The 19,883-nt window shown below is 42.6% G+C and overlaps 1 protein-coding gene and 1 pseudogene across 2 annotated transcripts in view; one reads left to right on the top strand and one right to left on the bottom strand.

The window, feature by feature from the left end:
• Tspan7 (tetraspanin 7) overlaps positions 1-19,733 on the top strand; it is a 144,479-nt gene extending 124,746 nt beyond the window's left edge. For both annotated transcript variants that reach the window (XM_004850026.3, XM_087189854.1), the window contains 6 exons: positions 134-208; positions 2,817-2,912; positions 4,576-4,731; positions 10,510-10,593; positions 18,395-18,470; positions 18,750-19,733. In XM_004850026.3, coding sequence (XP_004850083.1) covers positions 134-208; positions 2,817-2,912; positions 4,576-4,731; positions 10,510-10,593; positions 18,395-18,463 — 480 coding nt within the window. In that variant the 3' untranslated portion in view covers positions 18,464-18,470; positions 18,750-19,733. The remainder of the gene's footprint in view (positions 1-133; positions 209-2,816; positions 2,913-4,575; positions 4,732-10,509; positions 10,594-18,394; positions 18,471-18,749) is intronic.
• On the bottom strand, positions 15,147-17,063 carry LOC110350290 (GRB2-associated-binding protein 3 pseudogene; annotated as a pseudogene).
• Positions 19,734-19,883: the final 150 nt, after the last annotated feature.

Below are 19,883 nucleotides of genomic sequence, written 5' to 3'. Positions count from 1 at the left end.
AAACTTTTTCTAAACTTTGTCTAAGGAGTATGAGGACTTGTCTAATTCCTTCCAGCAAGAAGTAGCTCACCTGATAAAAAGGTCTCTTCTTAATTCTGACATCTGACTTGGCTTTTGTCTGCTTGCTTTTCAGTATGCCATGTTCCTGTCACTGGTGTTCCTGGCTGAGCTTGTAGCTGGCATCTCAGGGTTTGTGTTCCGCCACGAGGTGAGTATATCCAGGGTAGAGAGCTCAGGTAAAGGGTCTTTGGAGGAGGATTTTTGAAAGTGCTTGAACTGTGTACAGGGTGCATGGAGGCTAGCCGGTCTCCCCAGTGGTGGTGTTATTTTCCAAATGTTATGTAACGTGGCCTGAAAGTCCAGTGAAATTCTAAATGCAGGAATTCCACCAAACTCAAAACCTTCATTGTTGAACCTCACTCTCTGTCTCTATGTAGCTATTACATGACATGATTCTACACTGTATTTTAAAGCAGTGACCTGCAATATAGATTAAATACTTCTTTTTAAAAAACTCCTTTATCAAGGCATATGTTTCTTTGTAACAAGATTTCTGAGACTAAACCAAACTAATTGTCTTGCTGCCTCATGAATCCATTATTGTGCACCACACATGGCAGTAAAGACAGAAGCAGATAAGCATGTATAAGAAGGGGAAAATATAACAAGATATAGGTTGAGAACACAGTGTGGTAGAGTGTTACTGTGGCTCTTGAAAGTCTGACATCATCCCTTCCCAGGCCACGCTGTTGTGCTTGGTTGAGTTAACTTCCCCAGGAGCTTACTTGCTGTACATTCTGCTCCTTTCTCTCTTGTGCTGATTTTACCCCTTATTGGAGGTGGCATCCCAAATGCCAAAGCTGACTTCCAGAAGCCATTTCATGTGAGTACTGTGTCTAGAATTAGAACTTCTGTGTTAGTCAACTCTCCATTGCTATGACAAATACCTAAGATAAACAACTTGAAGGAAGAAAGGGTTTATTTTAGCTCATGGTGTCAGAGGTTTCTGTCCATGGTTGCTTGGCCCTGTTGCATTAGGCCTGTGGTGGCACAGTACATCTTGGTGCAACCATATGGCAGAGGAAGCTGCTTGCTTCATGTCAGCCAGAAAGCAAAGAAAGAGGAATGTGACGTGTCCCAATAGCCCCTTCAAAGACATGGTCCCAATCATTTGACTTCTTCCAAATACAGTGATCCCCACCTCCTAAAGTTCTGTCTCCTCCTATAGCACCATCTGCTGGGAAGCAAGCTTTCAACACAATAGACCTTTGGGGACAATTCAAATCCAAACTATAGCACCCTCATTATTATTCTTAAGTAATATGAAACTAAATGAAGTTATGGCCTCCACAGCCCTAACAGTCATGCCAAGAGCACGTGTGAACACTAGGAGCAATCTAACTCTCACTTGAACCTTTGCCCACTTCCATCTTGGGTGCTGTTCTGATACTGAGGTTTTCTTCTTTATTTATTTCTGGGGATTGAACCTAAGGCCTTTGTACTGAGCTACATACCCACCCCCTTTTTAAAATTTTGAGACAGAGTCTCTCTAAGTTGCCTAGTCTGGGCTCAACTTGAGATTCTCTTGCCTCAGCCTCCCAGAGTTGTGGAAGCCACCATGCCCAGCTTGGGGGTAAAAATGGTTACTGCTCCCTAGGGTTCAAGAAGTCTGCATCTCCCTAACCTCTGCCTGTGAAACACCGAGGGGTACAATGGGAAGGATGGCCAGTTATGGTCTTCAGTTTAGCTAAACAGCCAAGCTCACATAGTGACAATAGGTCACACTTAGAGCTGTTTATTCAGAGAGATGTAGTAAAGGAAGACCCGCACATCTGTAGAGCAGTAGCAGGCTTGTTTCTTCAGGATGAGTCCTCAGAGTGGTCCAAGGTCTGTTCTGTTGTTAGCTGCCCAACCTGAGAGACAATGCAAGTGCAGTGAAGTGAGACAACACAGCTGAGTGTAGGAGCCATCTTGGATTAGAAGTTCCCTGTAGTGAGTGTCTCTTTATCTCTTATAACTGTCTCATGGGTATAGCTTCCAGTATTTCAGCAAGGAATACGCCTAGTTAAGAAGGTCACCACACTTAGCCCTAAGCTTCCCCCCAGGTAATTACTGTCATTTGCTATCCTCCCAATCCAGAGGCATTTCACCCATGAGGGCTCAACTGTAGAATAAGCCAGCTTGCCTATTAACACACCATCTTCGTCAGGTGTCCAGGGGAACAGAGCTTGAAAGTTACCCCAAGGTTAAACATGTTCATAGAGAAGAAGAAATGGGTTTGTTAACCTTTTAACAACAAGAAAAGTTTTTGTGCCTTAGCTTCCTTTATTTTGGCCTCAGTAAAGACAAGTAAGTGAAACTTGGTTTTGCCCCACTCCTTTCTGGTAGAATAGGGGTCAGTCTTCGGACATAACCAACGTTCCTGTCGTCCCAATGGCTAGTCCCTTATCCTGTCTTCTCCATAAGGGCAAAGAAAGTTACAGAAAGATAGATGAGTATATTCCCTTCAAAAAATAACTGGGGAATTTATGCCTGAAATTTGGCAGTCCACCATCACAGCCCTTTCAGAATCTGACTAGCCGCTTCAGGGGGTCATTTAACAGGGCAGGATTAGGAGTGAGGGGAGCAGTTTTTTAAATTCCTCTTGTTAAATTTTTGAGTTCTTTTGTCTCAGAATACAGAGCATTCCCTCTGGCCTACACTTATCCAGAGGCTTTTAGAAGAGGCTATTCTAGGGTAGAAGTCGGTATGAATCTGAGTCAGTTTGGACTACAGTGGACTGAAACCACCCAACCCTCCTCCCCCATCTTCTATAGATTAAGGACACCTTCCTGAGGACTTACACGGATGCCATGCAGAACTACAATGGCAATGATGAGAGGAGCCGGGCTGTGGACCATGTGCAGCGCAGCGTAAGTTCAAGGCAGGCAATGAGGATGCAAGGACTGGGCTTAGACTTTTAGGCAGCCAATAAATTGAGCCAGTAGCATTTGCAGTTGGTTCTTGTTCTCCAACTCTCAGTCCAGTTCCATTTTCTCTCCCTCCTTCCTTTCTCTCTCTCTCTTTCTTTCTTTTCTTTTTCTTTCTTTCTTTCTTTCTTTCTTTCTTTCTTTCTTTCTTTCTTTCTTTCTTTCTTTCTTTCTTTCTTTCTTTCTTTCTGTACCAGGGATCGAACACTCGGGGCCTTGTGCTTGTGAAGCAGGCGTAGCACCACTGAGCTAATTCCCCGGCCCTGGTCCAATTCCATTTTGAAGAGTTGACTCCTGGCACTTGTCCAGGATCCTGTTCTCCAGCAAATTTATGTTGAGGATGATCATTCCCTTGAGGATGCCTTGCATCAGGAAGGCTTGTGAGCATTCCAAGAACAGCTCACCTGCCCTTAAAATCTGAACCCTTGAAAAGGGGCTAGGCAGCAAGCATTTGACAGTCTAGCTTAGAGTTGGCTTCCCAAGTCTGGCTCTCTGGAATCAGTTCTTCAGGATAGATGTAGAGCTTGGGCACTCTGCATTCACTGTCTGGGGGCAGGGTAGTATAGGTGGAGTGTGGAACCACAAGAAACTGAGGATGTGCCAAGTATACAAGTGGTCACTGGCCCTGGTGCTTTACAGAGAACAAGAGAGAAGTAAAAGAGAGGTTTCTTGCCTGTAGGTGCTTAGGATGATGTATGTTAGCCCTGAAACCTGACTGCCCATCAAGATCCTGGGTGGAGATGGGGGGTGGCTTTGTTTTTCTTGTTTTTTAGGGGATTTTTTTGGTTGTTGATATTGTTTAATATTTATTTCCGAAGTGGTATTTTTTTGGTAGACTTTGAAAAAATTTCAAACTCATAAGAAAGTTAAAAGATCACTACAGGGAACCATATACCATTTATTGAGATTCGCCAATTAAATATATCTTCATCCTACTTGCTTCAGTGTTCTGTATAGGCCAAACCTTTTCAGTAAGGGCGTTTAAATATTTTAGCTTATGAGGGCCTCACAGTCTCTGTCACAACCATTTAACTCTGCCACCATAGCACAAAAGCAGCCATAGACAATATGCATGGCTGTGGCTCAATACTTTATTTACAAAAAGAAGCAGGTGTGGGTTGTGGTTTACCAGCACCAGATCTCTCTCTTTTCTTCTCTGTGCATCTTTTTTCTCTAAACCATCTACTTATTTATTAGTGTAGATCCAACAGAGAGCTTTTAAAAACCATTATTGCATCAGCTTTCCCGTCAAGCATCTGGATGTAATTAATGTGTACATGTATATCTTTAACAGCACCCGACTCCCACAGGTGAATGTCACACTTAGCCAGGGCAGAGAAGCACTGCTTCCTCTGCAGAGGTGGTAAGAAAGACAAGGGCAATAGGATCTTGACTCACTTCCTTCTCTGAATTCAAATGGGCACCACAGTGAGGATAAGTGGTAGCGGGGCTGCAGCTCACCTTTACATGCTGAAGCTGCACATGTTGTCTGAGGAGCTTGGCCTAAGCTTGTTCCTCTTAAAAGTTACAGGGCAGTGAGAGAGGAGAGCACAATGTTTTTGATCTGTCACTCTTTGATTCTTTCTTTTTTTGCTGTTAATAATAGCTCAGCTGCTGTGGCGTGCAGAACTACACCAACTGGAGCACCAGCCCCTACTTCCTGGAGCATGGCATTCCCCCCAGTTGCTGCATGAACGAAACTGATTGTAATCCCCAGGATCTGCACAATCTGACTGTGGCTGCCACCAAAGTTAACCAGAAGGTACCTGCTTCCTTCCAGCTCTGATGGGTCTCTGGTGAATGTTTGGGAGGGCTTTGTTGTTTCTGTGAAATCACGATATGTAGGTTAGAAAGGGTAGTCTGGGAGGGAGTCAAGTGTCTTCCTTTGTGGTCCTTGATTGCCTGGGAGAGGCACTTGAGGCTGCTCACTTCTAAAAGATTAAGCTGCGACTCAGATCAGTCTCACACTGCTCTCCCACAGCAAGCATCTACCAGGCACAGTTAAGAAGGTTTAGCAAGTGGTTCCTGTTAACCCTGATGCTTGTGTCAGACAGAGAACATTGGCTTTCTTCTTTCTGGGTGTCTTTCTTGTGCTTAATAAACCATCTAAACATGAAATTTTTCGTGGCTGGGTGCCAGTCTTTGGCAGGAAGAAGAGAGCAGAGTTGATAGACAGCATCTGCTTCTACTAGGAAGGTGGCCTTTATTTTAAGGAGTTCACTGTTCAAAGAAAAGAAGTCAACAACTCCAACTCAACTCACTGTCAACATCCTGACTCCCAAAGAAATAAAAGGGGGGAAAAAGATGACTAAAGGAAATACACAGTGCAAATGAGGGAATGAAGTTTCAGTAGTTAGAGACAGAGAACATTAATTCTGTATTCCACCTTACAGAGAGTAATAAAGACATGATACAACTGTATGTGAAAGCTATCTTTGTTCTTAAACATTTAAAGAAATGCCATATGCAAAATATGATTTGCTGAAGCAAAGGGAAGGGAAAAATCTATTCTTGAGTTTACCTGTGGTTATTCAACTGTAGGAAAAATTTTCTCTTCTTATAAAGATAAAATTCTGTTCTTCTGATGTCTTCAAAATTCTATGTGATCTCGGCCAACTACTGAATAATTCATAGAGAGATGATGCTATTTTCTCAAGATTAGAATGTTAAGAGATGATTTCTCTATTTCCCCATTTAATGTTAGTATTTGTAATGTGAGTGCTGCAAGGCATTGTCGCCATGCTGGAAGCTCATTTTGTCATTCTGGGCTTATTACTTCACTACTAGTATGGTTTAGTAAGCTTCAGTACTGACAGCTTCCTGTTTTATTAAGAGAACATCTGTTCCTATTAGGATTTTCTTATGAACCCAAACGTTGAAGCTTTCTTCACCTCTCATTAGTTATAAGATGACTTCTTTTTCATGGACATCCCCATTGAGCACCTGTATGTGTCATTAGGATGACATTTTATGCAGTGCCACACATACCTGCCACTTGGTGGACATTCCAGTTTATGGAAGACAAGAAGTGATCTTTGGCAGTGAGATATTGGTTCCTGAGCCTCATCTGTAAATGCGGCACTCAGCAACTTTTGCAAAAGTTGTATTAGCTCCAAGCTTCTTTTTTCTTTTGTGAAAATTAAAGATCTAGAAGTCAGGAGCACAGTGTCTACAGTGAAACTCCAGTTTAAATTCTGGTTCACCCACTTGCTGGTTTTGTGATGTTGGTTAAGTTATTTGACCCATCTCAGTCTTGCTTTTCTCGTCTGTAAAATGGGAATATTAATTGTTGATGCCCCTTAGAATTGATATGAGGATTGAATCAAATAAACTACCTAAAACCTAGGTACCTACTACCTAGTAAATCAGATTAATGATACTATAAATATTAGCTGTAATGATAAATGTTAACTGCAGTGTAATGTGAGCACGATGGTGGGGAAATTTCTCTTCCACTATATCACACTGTCCCTTTTATGAGAAATGATGCAGCAGGTTCTTGTAGGAGAGATCTTTTGTTAGTATCTAAAAGAAAGTCTGGGACCACATCCTATAATGTGTCTATAATTCTTACAATTATTTCTAGAGAGGAAGATAGGAAGCTTTTTTCATTTCATTGACAACCTATACATTGACCTCATGCTCCATTTTCCCCATACAATCCTATTTTGTATTTCCCTGGGCCCCTCAAATACTTGAAAAATGTGTTTAACTTCTCTCTCTCTCTCTCTCTCTGCCCTTATACTCTCCAATCTGGCTCCTTTAGAGGAGTGCAAATGAATGGAAAATGAAATTTTCTACTGATTTTCATTAGACATTCTCATTTAATACCCACATGAAACTTTGAGACAAATGATTTCTCCCGAATTTCATGGATATCTTGTCTATAAACGGTGGGAGATGAGGATAGAGTGGAAACAGTAATAGTAGGTGTTCATAAATGTCAGCACCCCTACCACTCACTTCTTTCCCCAGGACAGCCTAACTACCACCACACTCTAGTCGTATAGTATCCTGTACTTTAGAATAAAGGGATCATCCCTATAGATCTTTTGGCTTTGAATCCTGCACTCTTGATAGCCCAGAAAGATAATTATTGGCTTTTACCTGGCAGCCCAAGGAAACCTATATTATATAGATTATGGCGGGGGAGCAGGAGGGAGATGTGAGCACAATTATTTGTTGTTTGGTGTAAGGCTTTATTTTGGTTTTGCTAGCAGGATGATGAAATGTCTGCATGTCCAGTTGACCGATAGCACTGGCTGTACCCCTACCCCATAGGCATTCCTTCCCAGTTTGTAAGAGCAAGGGGAAGAAAGAATTATTTCGGTTAGCAGCTATGGAGAGACCTTTTGCAGAAGCTGATTCGAACTAGCCTTCTCCTCCTAATAGTTAAAGCCTGCCACTGCAGATGGTTTCCATGGATGACTGTGTTGATTTAGACATGCTGAAAGGGTGAGCAAATTAACTGTTCTGTTTCTGGGCGTTTCCTAGGAGACTTAGCAGGTCTCTGTAGATTTATCTCATGCCTGACAACAAGGCTTTCATATTAGGAAATTGAGAGAGATTGTTATGGGCAGATAAGATCACTCTTCAGTGCAGAACTTAAGGTTGAAAGCGAACGTGGCCTGTGGATGTAGCTTCAAAGCAGTCCTTGCAGTATGCAGAACAATGCTAAGACTTGGAAAATGGGCTCTGGGTCCAAGGAAAATGGGCCTTGGGTCCATGTAGTGAATAACAGAGAAAAAAATCCAGAGATGGAAAACACTTTGATTTCACTTTCATCTTCTCATTTTGTTTAATCCTATTACTGATGCATAAATTTGCTTTCTTATTTGGAGTAAAAAAAATAGGAAATTTTCTTATAGACGGATTCTCTTCAAACTTCAATGACAGTGTAAAGCATCTGGAGATCTTGTTTAAATTCATTAAAAATGTGTTAAATATGAATAACCCCAGGATGTGACAGGTGCTGATTCCACAGGTCTGGCCTCTTACAAGCCCCCAGTGATACAGTACTGTTTATTTAAGAACCATACATTGAGGGGTCAGTTTACAGAGAACAGTTTGCCACCGTTGTACTAATGCCATGTAGTTATTTCATTTTTCTGATTCCTCCCACTGGTTAGAGTGGTCTTATCCAAAATAAAATGGCTCCAAAAATCTCCAAAAATAAGGTTAGGAACATAACTTGGTGGTAGAGTGCTTGCCTGGCATGCATAAGGCCCTGTGTTCCATCCCCAGCACTACCAAAAGCAAACAAAAAATCTGAAAATGGAGTAGAAATCATACTTTAGAAAAACACTCAGCTTATGTATAGAATCGAATACATAAGCTAGGGGTAGGAGGGTCTATGTCAAAACGTTTTGCATAGTAAGAAAACGGCCAATATTGCTTCATTATGGATGGTATCAGGTTTGTGTTTCCATATTTTGAGCTGACGTAACAGTGGCTAGACCTCATTCCTCCATCCCACCATCACTGTGGGAGAAGATACAATAATGATGGACACCTTGGCAAAATGCTATTTTAGCTGCTATCGTTTGGGAATTCTCTTCCTGCTTCAACCTCTTCCTAACAAAAACTCCTTTCCCTCCTATTACCTTTGGAAAAGTAGGCTGATGTATCCATTTCACTAGTAAAAGTGAAGTCAGCAAGCTCCTACTAGAGAGAATCAAATTTCACAACTCTCCTCAAACCGTAATGTGCCTTCTTCCCCTCTATATTTACATCAGATAACTAAGGAGTAGTTTGTGAATTGCACTGAAACTGTGTGTCAGAGCACTGCTGCTAAGCTAATGCACCTTTTCTCTGCAAACTATGATTATAAAATATCATTTAGAAGATATGGCATTGGTAAAATTTTCACAAGCTATGAAAAATGCTAAATGGTTAAGATTTGAATTTTAAAAATGAGAGCCATAGTGGGCTGTTTGTTATTGCTACTCTTCAGATGTTATTACAACTTGGTGTAATTTTCTTGATAAATAAGAAACATTTTATCTTGTTTATTGAATTAATATGTTCATTTGAACAGACTTTATATATTGAAGTCAAATCCCTTTATCAGAAAACTAGAAAAAGGCCATATCTTCTAGCTGAATAAGTCAGTCCAAGACTCTAGGTTGATTTGGCTGATTCCAAATAAATGCTAGAAAGCGCATGCGCACACACATACACTTATACACACTTATGCACACTCACACAATCACACATTCCTACTTCTACCATTTGACCTAAAAGGAGTTTAACAGGAAGAGTCAGCTTTTGCCTTTGCTTCCTGGGTGATGCATAGTATTTGATGTTTTCTATCTGAATCAGGTTGATAAAATGTAATCCAGAATAGCAATCAGAACATAAACTTGTTTAGCAACACTGTTGAACTCCAACCAGATCATTCATCTTAAAGAAAGGTAATTCAAGGGCTGGGGATTTAGCTCAGTGGTTCCGTTGCCTGTCTTGCAAGTGCAAGCTCCCAAGTTCGATCCCCGGTACCCGAAAAAAAAAAAATCGAACTTTTCCAAAACCTTGGGGCTGGGGATTTAGCTCAGTGGTTCCGCCACCTGCCTCGCAAGCACAAGGACCCAAGTTTGATCCCCGGTACAAAAAAAAAAAAAAAAAGAAAGGTAATTCACTTCATCAGTTTTAAACTAAAATTGAAATTGATGATAATTGTTAGTTTTAATCATGACTTGTAAAGATTTTGCAATGTGTTAATGGGAAATCCACCTTTATGGAAACCCACATTTTATGTATAAAGTTACTGACATCTAGAAAGGGGCAGTGACTTATTCAAGGTCACATAGTTAATTTTTGGAAAAATTAACTCTAGAGCACAGGGTTTCAGTATTTCAAAAAAATTGTAATTGTCACCTTAGTAGTAAACCTAAAACCTCCATAATGTTGGCAGGTATTCAAACATCTCCCTCAAACCCGATGATTTTTCTGTTTTTCCAAGATGTCACTCATCATGAAAATGCTAGTAACTATGTTTATGATGCTGCGGTTTCCTGTTCAAGTTTATGTCTTTTCATCTGTTCGTGTCTACTTCTCTTATCTCTACAATGTTTGCTTCATAGATCTTTCAGATTTCGTGCTAAATTTAATCCTACTACTGAGACATTTGTTGAAAAATTAAGTCTGGGATTTGCTTTAAGACATACTATCTCTGAATACATATATAAAATGCAATGAGGGATAAAATAACTATGAAGGTCTTATCCAATCTAAAGTAGTTAGCCAGGGAATGGAATGGGTTTTGAGGAGGTTTAAATGAAACAAGATTGGCCATATATTAATTACGGGGTCAAAGGAAGTATCATGTGTAGGTTCATTGTACTACTCTCTATGCTTTTTTGTATGTTTGTATTTTTTGTTAGTTTTGGTCTGTTCGTTTAAATAGAATGCTAGTACATTCCTAGGATGAGTTGCAATTATATTTGCTGAATTAAGGTTGGAGGATATGTGAGAGTTGCAAGCAAATATAGCAAGCCTGACCTGGCTAAGGCATAACTCCAGAATCTTGTCTCTCTGTTTCCAGGGTTGTTATGATCTGGTGACCAGTTTCATGGAGACAAACATGGGGATCATCGCTGGAGTGGCATTTGGAATTGCCTTCTCCCAGGTAACCTACATCATTGTGCAGAGCCTGGTCTGGCCTTTCCCCCACCTCCAGCTTCTTGGCCTGACTTCCTGTGCCTTGGGGAAGGATGATGGATGGGGTCAGAGCTCCTTGCTCATTAGTCTTCAGGTCATCTGCTTATTGATTTTCCTTTTTCAACTTAAATGAAGTTTTGCCATCAAGGGAGTATCAGTTACAGTTCAACTAATGACTAGCTCCAGAAAAACAACTTGCTTCTTCTGTAGGTCAAATGGAGGTTAACTGAACAAGTTGCCAGCTTAATTGGAGCATAAACAATTCAAAACATCAAATGGCTGTTGTGGATTTGGGAGAAACATTTTTTCTGGTTGACCTGTCCTTTTTTGGTCTTAGCTCCTATAGATTATTCATGACACCACTCGTTTTTAAAAAAACCCATATTTAGCAAACTTCATCTCATGATCATTATTTTAGTCTCTGGATTTGACTATTCTGTTTCTTAAGTGGAAACCCAATTTTTATGTATTAAACTTTATAGCCCTTTATCCCCACCTACTCTCTAAAAAACAATGGAAGAGATCATTATGTAAATTTAAAAAGCCACACACATAAAGATGGAACAAGATTAAGCTATATCTAAAATTTAGCCTACTTTTATCAGGCAGGGTACTGTTCCACATGCCTCTGCTCCCCCAGCTAACTGGTACATCCTTGCTATAATATTGCAAAGGATTGATATGGATACCAAGCAACCAAATAAAAGCTCTAACTCAAGACAGATTATTTTTCAAACAAATCCTAATTAATGTTGTCTCAGTAATGTTTCCAGAGCTCTACTTTCTCTATAGGCTATCTCAAACTCTCAAGATTTACCTAACCATCTGTACCTCTGTCCCTTCTGCTAATAATGCAGATGTACTTTAATTCTAAGAGTTTGTTCCTAAGAGTTGTTTATAATGAAATATGGAATATACAGAAAAGTGCATAAATTGTAAATTTACAGTTTAATAAGTTCTCACAGACTGAACAGAACTGTGGGGCCCTCACTTAGATCAAGGAGTAGAACCTTAGCCTAATAGTGTGTTTTTGCAAAGCAGAGAGCTCCGCTTTAGAGAAGTAGAAACACTTTTCCTCCTAAACAGTTGTGAAAATCTGTGTGGCATTTCATCCCACAAGAGCATGTTTCTGTAGTCAATATGAATGTTTCTTGTTGCAATTTCAAAATTCTCTTTTACTATGCCTCATTGTTTTTGAGGCACATGAAATGAATTAAACCTTCAACATGGCCAGCACAAGGCAAACTACAGTGGGATCACAAACAGTGCAGCTAATTCAGTCTCTAGAGACCTTTCAAAGGTACTTACCACTCCTGGACTTTCTTCTAGCTGCTCTAAAATCTCAGTAATAACACTTAGTAACATGTCTGTAATGCCCGAGGACGCATTAGAGGTTCCTGAGCCTTATAACTGATGCAAATGTCCAGGATGCACTTGACACCTTGCACACACACTCTTGCTAATGCTTGTATGTATAGTCTCAGGTTGTGAGCACCACAAGGGTGCACCTTGTGTTTACATTTGACATTTGAGGAGGACTGTTCCCTTGGAGGAAAAAAATACTGCTAAAGTCTCCTCTCTTGGCTACCCTGGAAAAATAAAGGGATATGATACCAACACTAGACAAGAGGAGAAGAGTGCTTCAGTGAACCTGGGATCTCATAGATGAGGCATCTTATTTCCAAGAACATTTCTGGCTGTCCATGAGTGTATAAGTGGTGGGGAGCAGGATCTTATTTTCATTAGTTAGATGAACCAAGTCAGATGGATCCTCCTCCATGTCATGAAGAAGCTGCATAATGCCTCTCCTCCACTCCTCTCACACATTCCTACGAAGGAATTCATGCATAGATAAATGGCTAGCTGCCCTGATGAGCATTAATCTTTTTGTGCTGCCCTAAAGAAATTCCTGATGTGGGGATTGTTGAGTGTGCTTTCTGACACATAGAAACAGTGAGCAAGGAGCTTTGGTCCCAAAGAACCGCCAAACAGAAACATTCTGCAGTAAGTTTAGATCTCATCAATGTACCACATTCTTGTTGGATCAGAAAGAAAATATAAAGCCCAGTAGTATACAGCTACTCCTACTCACTCACGTGGCCAGGCAGGTCCAGCAGAACAGAAACTAGAGACCTGTGGTGCTCATCTTGGGGCAGGAAGAGGAATGATCGTGGCTGGCTTTTACTAGACCAGTGCAGCTGTTTAAAGTGCCAACAGCCTTGGGGATTCTGAAGTTGGTTTCCAGGCCAGTAGATGATCCATGGCCTCCTTGGGATAGTGGTAGCCACTTCAGAGATTCCTGTTCAAGAAGAAGCAACCCTACTGATTCTGGCCAATGATGCAGAAACAAAGCTTCAGGTACATTTGTTCAGAAATTGTAGAGCCAATGTCGCAGAAAACCTCACAAATGTCTACTAATGTTGATGAAATTATTGTGCCTTGGCTCTCCTGTAATGAGCAGGCTCTACTGAGTAGATATAAAAGTGGGTAGGAAAGGACAGAGCTTTCTATCTCCCTTTCACTTTCTCTCATCAGCCCTCCACTTTCTCCTGACCCTTTTTCTCACCTGCTCTTGTGAACTTCATGTTATCAGCTGTTGGAAGAAACTGGCCTTGTCTGTCTATTGTCTCCGAGATTAAAGGTGATATAACGTGCAAGAAAAATGAAGCTGAGCGCAGCCTTTGAATAGATTGTGCAAGAACTTTGTCCCCTGTTGGCTAGCTTGGCTAGCTCAGAGGCCTTGTTTGGACAGCAGGGTTTGGTCTCATGTTTAATGCTTCTCTCCTTACAACTCCCTTGTCTTTGCTCCCTCAGGGAAAAGCCCATTTGTCTGGATGGGCAGGTCCTGCTGCCCTAGAAATTTATGGCAGGAGGTTGAATGTGTTTGGGTAGGATAGTTCTTTCCTGTGCCTTTGGCAGCTACTCTTTCACTTAAGTGGGCTTCGGGGAGAGAAAGAGGGAGAGAGGGAGAGAGAGAGAGAGAGAGAGAGAGAGAGAGGGATATGTACAGAGCACCCCCCCAACCTCTCTCCCAGCCCCCTAAATGGCCTAGAAGCCAAGGGCTTGAACCTGAACATGGTATTACTCAATTTGTGATACTGCATCACACCTTGGTTTGGCTATGTGAGGGTAGAGGGTGTTCTCTGTAGTAAGTACTTGTCTACCCAAGGTAAACAGACCTAGGGCTTTGCTAGACTTGCAACCTACTAGGTTACAGTCTTCAGTGGAGATTGTAGAGCTGTTTTCCAGAACAGGTAAGAGTTGAGGGCCTTGCATGAGGTTGGGCATCTATTGCATATCCAGGATTACAGTACTGACTTCCTCCTCCTCACCTGGTTTGCTGATTTAAATGTTAAGCTCCAAAGTCACTTTTGCTCTTGCCTCAGATAGCACCTGAAAGGAATTCATTTTATGCTTTAAAAAAAAATTAAGTCCATTAATTAGCAAGGAAAATGATCTCATCAAAAATACAGATCCTATTCCCACCAATCCATCCCCTATCTGACCCAAGGCCCCCAGTCTGCTGGGCTAATTTATTAGGTGCTAGTGGTTCTTTTAAGAATGCCTGTTTACTGGCCGGGGGTTTAGCTCAGTGGTGCCGCCGCCTGCCCTGCAAACTCAAGGACCCAAGTTCGATCCCCGGTCCAAAAAAAAAGAGTACCTGTTTACTTTTTCTATGTAGCAGGACAAAACTGGACCTATTCTCAGATAGAAAGGGTGGATGACTGGTGTAGTTTGGGGGAGAAACCTATTCTCTTATTTATAAAATTGGGATTATCATATTGCACAGGTTTGCAGTAGTCAACAATTTGTTATGTTTGAATGTGTTAAGTAGCTCCAATACTTGTTTTTTGGCTGGAATCTAATTTTTGACACTAGCAAGTATATAATTCCAGTTCGTGGGAAGGTTTTAATTTTTCATTTGACAGAATATTCTGAAGGTTACAGCTATGATACCTTTGGCCACTTGGTACAAAGTACTAGATATTATGTATTTTGTGGCATGAAATGACATTGGCCAAAGCCTTGGTGGGTGATAGGGTGAGTGCCATGAGGTGATGAGTTTTCCTTCCCTGACAGAGTTTATACTTTGCATATTTCACGGCACAGTTTTAATTTTTTAAAAAAGATAAGAATCAGGACTGACCTCTCACTGATGTATTAAGAGCCAAGAGAAAGAGTGCAGGGGTTACTCTGCCAAACAGTGTGAACTGGAATGACTGCAGGTGTTTCACCTGTAAGACAAGGGTGACTAGGTAGAGTTCCTTCCCCTGGAGACTTTATTAAAACATGTTTCTTTTTTTTTCCTTCTTATAAGACTTTTATTAATGCCAAAAATGAAACAATGAAAGAAAAGTGAATGTGAAAAATCAGTGTGACAGTGAGTACAGAGATTATATAAATGGAGGTTGAGGAAATCATTAAGAGGAGAAAGGTAGTCCTGACAGAAGCCCTCGGCCTGGACTTAGTTGCAATGATGCAGCCGGTCTGTGCTCCAGGTTAAAGTGGCCCATACAATGACTACGAGGGGCTTGTGTGCTGGGCTTGAGGGCTCCTCCCTGTCCAAGGAAAGCTTAGCTCCCAGTGTTCCTGAGTCGTTGACCTTCCTGACTTGAAGGGTTGAGAGCCTTCTCCTCCATCCTGCACTCTCACACTTTGGATTGCCTCTGTCCACTCCTGCTTAGTGCTCTGGAGAGCCTGGGCCTTTTGCTCATCCACTTGGACATAGTCTACTCTTTGGTCTTTCGAAAGCAGAGGTTTCTGCTGAATGGGGGCTGGTGACGGTGAATTGAAGTCTAGGGCCAAATAATCCAGGCTGATTTTCTTTGTCCAGGAAAGACCGCCACTGCTCAGGGAGTTGGCTGTCCGGTACTCCTCCATTTGAATGTAGCTTTCCTCCTCAAGGCACAGTGCAGGTCCTGGTTAGAGATGTGTGCTCCTGGATGATGGAGAGGTTCCTCAGGTCCAGGGGAGGGGGCCGTGGTTTCCATTGAGGCTTGAGATCTCGATTCACCGGGGGAGGTTCCAAGTCTGCAGGTAGTTCAGGCAGTGGGCTGGAGATGCCTCCCAAGCTCATTGGGATGTAATCATCCTGGCTGCAGTGGGGGGCAAGACCAGAGGCCGTGGCCCGGGGGCTCATGGGTATGTAGCTGTCTTCAGCACTGGTTACAGCTGTGGGGTACATCAGGGAGCACCTGCAAGGCAGATTTAAACTAAGCCGCTTGTCTCGGTGTCTTAAGGATTGGCTTTCTACATCAGCTTTCCAGGCCCTAATGTGGTCTAAACCAGATAGAGAAATTCTCCTGGGCACCAGGGTGCATTCTGGCCTCTTGCTGCCACTGTGCTCACTCCATGAGAGCTGTTTCTCTGGGCGCCGTTCAGAGAGATGGCTTGGCTTAGGAGGGTGGCAGGGCGGAGTGTTGCACACCATGTCTAGTTCTTTTGCCCCGCAGGGCAAGGACACTTGGGTTTTATCTGCCTGAATAGTGGAATTCAAGGACGTTTCCAGCAATGATGAAGAAGACAAGTGGTCTCTGGATGGTTCATTGATTTCTCGATTCCTGATCCGAACAGTCTGGGGTCTTATGTAAGGCATCTCCTGAGATCCATTCCCATGGTGTGAGGGGTAGACCAAGTTACTGGAGGATAGTTGCTGCAGGCCATCCACAAAAACATTGTCAAATGAAGACTGTTCCAATGAGCAGTCTGAGTTTGACCAACTATCACATCTGGCATGCTGCAGTCTTCGACTCTTGCAGTTGGACAGAACCAGATAATCAGGAAGGAAGAGAAACTCTGACTCACTCCTGGTTTCTTTTCCTTTTTTTTTTTTTGGTACCGGGGATCGAACTCGGGTCCTCACTTGCGCAGCAGGTGGCGAAACCACTGAGCTAAATCCCCGGCCCTCACTCCTGGTTTCTTCAGCAGCTATGATATTAGTGTGTGGATCATCTCTTGCCAAGGAGGAGCTGGCAGCACACGTGGTATGAAGGGAGTTGGCAGGGGACGGCTGAAGGAAGGAGGGTGTATGAGTGAGGCTCTCCAGGGAATCTGTACCATCCTCCAGGTGGCCCAGGTTGCAGACCTGACTGATGCTGTGCACCCACACCTGCATTTCTTCCTCTGTCTTGGCCACCAGGTTGAATGTACGGGAAGTGGTCTTGACAATAAACACAAAATTGTTCTGGAACTCCTTCCGAACGAAGCCAGGGCCCGCATGCTTCCACACTGCACACTCGCTGAGGTCTATCGCGCGAATGGGCTTGCTGGAGTGCTTGTTTCGGTAGTACTCCAAAACATCAGGGTTGCCACTCATGTGGCCTCGGCCGAGGACAAACCAGCTCTTGCACCAGGTGTAGCGCTGCAGCTTCCTGGGGTGGGGGCGGGACGACTTGCGGAGCCAGCTGGGGCACACGGCGTGGTCCGCGCTCATGTGGCCTCTCCACCGCTTCCTCCAGCTGGGCCAGCTGCCGGTGCAGGAGGAAGTTGAGCCAGGGATGCGGCGGGGCGGGCCCAGCGCTGCCCACCCAGCACCACCCAGAGCAGCCACGGGTGCTGTGAATCCTGAGAAGGGGGTAGGGGAGGGGCCAGGCGGATGTCCAGGGAGCCCCTTCCTTAAAACATGTTTCTGATTTAGCAAATCCAGGGTGGGGCCTGAGAATGTACATTTCTAACAAGGTCCTAGGGGATCCTAATGGTTTGAGTCCTGGGGCCACATGTGAAGTGATACTGTACCAGGTTATCTCTAAAGGTGATTCCCACTTCTGATCCATTAAAACCTGTGGAGTTGCTTAAAGATAAGGAACTACACTGGCTAAGGGAAAGTGGCATCTAGGATCAAGTGCACTTTTGAGTTCCCATCCAAAGAATGTTGATCCTCCAGATTCCAGTCTGGGAATTTGGGTTTCTAATGAGCAGAGCAAGATATGCTTAAGGCAATCTTGATAGTGTCCTGTCCAGACCATTTTTATCAGATTTGCCTGTGGCACAGGTCAGGTCAGGGCACAAAGACAAATGGAGAACAGAGTCTTCTGAGACGGTGGAGGTTTTCTGTGACTGGTTGTTCTGCAGCTCCTGAAAAATTAGGAGGTGGGCCCTGGGTAGAGATGGGCACACTTGGGACTAAGACAGTTACAGAGTTGAGACACAAAGAGAATTTAAGTCCCCACTTTCCCCTCCTATCAAGCCAGGATTTTCTTTTCTCACTGGAAAATATATCTGATCAAGAATAGTGTCTATATTCTTGTCTCAAGGAAAGAACTATTTTCTGTCAGCTAAAAAGTCATGCTGTACTGAGAAGTCTTCCAAATGCATGTACTTAGGGCTTTGAGTTAAATTTTGGCCTGTTAGTTAATATCTCACGAATTCCAGGTCCTTATTTTTTATTACTCTCACAATATGAACAAATTTTAATAGTACTTAGTATCAAAACTTGTTCTTAAATGGCTAGAGTGAGCTACAACTGGAACCTTATGTCCAGTTACAGAGCTTCCAACTGGTTCTGTACCAGCAGTTAGACCTCCTCTAACTTAGATCCCTCATTGCAATCTGGTGGTTCCTCTCTAGCAATCTTTCCCCAGTCACATGTGGTAACTTGGTTGCTAAAAATTACCTCTAGGTTTATACTCCTGTCAAAGTATCAGGTCATGTTCCAGAAATATGTGCAATTATTATGTTATCAATTTGAAATAAAGATTTAAATCTAGAGTGAAAAAAGGGTATAGTTCAGCAACTTGAGATTTTTGTTTCATTTGTCTCCTTGGCAACAGTTGATTGGCATGCTGCTGGCCTGCTGTCTGTCCCGGTTCATCACAGCCAATCAGTATGAGATGGTGTAAGGAGAAGGTGAGTATCAATGGGGAATGTTTAATTTTGAGGGTTTCCCTAGGGTACCCATACTACACTTTAGTGGTCAGGGGGACTGCCTGGCCACTTTAACTATCTAATCTTGGTGGTACCTGTCCACATACAAAATTCTCATTCCCATGGTGCTGGGGAGGAGTTTTGATGGATGCTATTGTGGAAAATATGGAAATGTTCCTTTCAGCTTGTTACCTTTATTTTTTTAAAGCTCTTATAAATGGTGAATCACTCACTTGTTTTAATCTCTCTCTGTCTTTCAAGAACGTTGGAAGAAGAGACCTGTGTTTAAAAGGAACTACAGCAATCTCTGAAAGACTTCCAAACAATGTTAGAGCACAGTACATAATACACCTGCCCTGTTCCCACTTCCCCAACCTTGCGTGCAACTGACCCCCCCTACCCAGTCTCTTCTCCACCTTTCAGACCGAATCATGTATAGTGTCTATCTTGTGAAGCCCTGTTGTGCCACAGAGTGTAACCAGGTCCCCCTGCAGCTAGTCTTAGTGAACCCCACCCTGAGGCCCTGTGCGTGCCAGCTCCTCCAGTGTACTTGGTTCAACTGCAGCTCATTGTAGGTGACTGGTTATCACACCATCACTGGCCCCCTGGGGCCTGCATGTAATGTGGGAGAGGCCTTTTATCCCCTCACTGTGGTCGATAAATGCCATACACCATAACATAGATAAGCAGATGATAGTTATCTGTTCTTTTGGCTTAATCTTGTTTGGTTTGGTTTTCTCTTTACTAAGGTGCATTCCTATCTTCTTTGGGCTGCCTAGGACATATAAAGAGACACATCAGTAATTGTTCACGAGGAGAAAAAAGCATGTGTCACGCATGATGGAAATTGTTGTTGAGCATTAGGTGGCCTCTTTGCTCATTAATGTTCTGTACCTGGGTGTGTAGAGACAGTTTAGTGCGCCTTTGGCTCTTGGTTGAAACCTGTATAATCCTGTTACAAAGCTGTGCTGTTGCTTCCTGTGAAAGGAATGATATTATCTTTGTTTTCCCCAATTAATTGCTATGGTATTGTTTTACTTCTTTCTGTATTTTGTTCTTGCATTGACATTACAGACTTCCAGGACCTCATCAGATCAATTTAAAACTGAGTGTGAAGGGGAAACAAAAGTCAAAATATTTTTAAAAGATCTTTAAAAATAATGCCTCTGTCTAGCATGCCAACAAGAATGCATTGATATCGTGAACATTTGTGATATATGTATTAATAAATAGAGCAATTACAAATGGGTGTGTTGTGCTTCTGTTCCTTGGTTGTTGACAGTTCTGAAACATATTTCTATGCCATCTTGCTTGTCAGGTAAATGGAGGTGGCCCAACTTATGCAAGGACACAACTCCACACATGTTGTCACCCCACAAAATAGTGCAGGTAGCC

This window comes from Heterocephalus glaber, unplaced genomic scaffold (assembly GCF_053883595.1).
Source record: "Heterocephalus glaber isolate CG9 unplaced genomic scaffold, H.glaber_assembly_v1.0 deba00001547, whole genome shotgun sequence".
Classification (NCBI taxonomy): domain Eukaryota; kingdom Metazoa; phylum Chordata; class Mammalia; order Rodentia; family Bathyergidae; genus Heterocephalus; species Heterocephalus glaber.
Note: the sequence above shows the minus strand (reverse complement) of the source record. Positions and strands in the feature narration are given on the sequence as shown.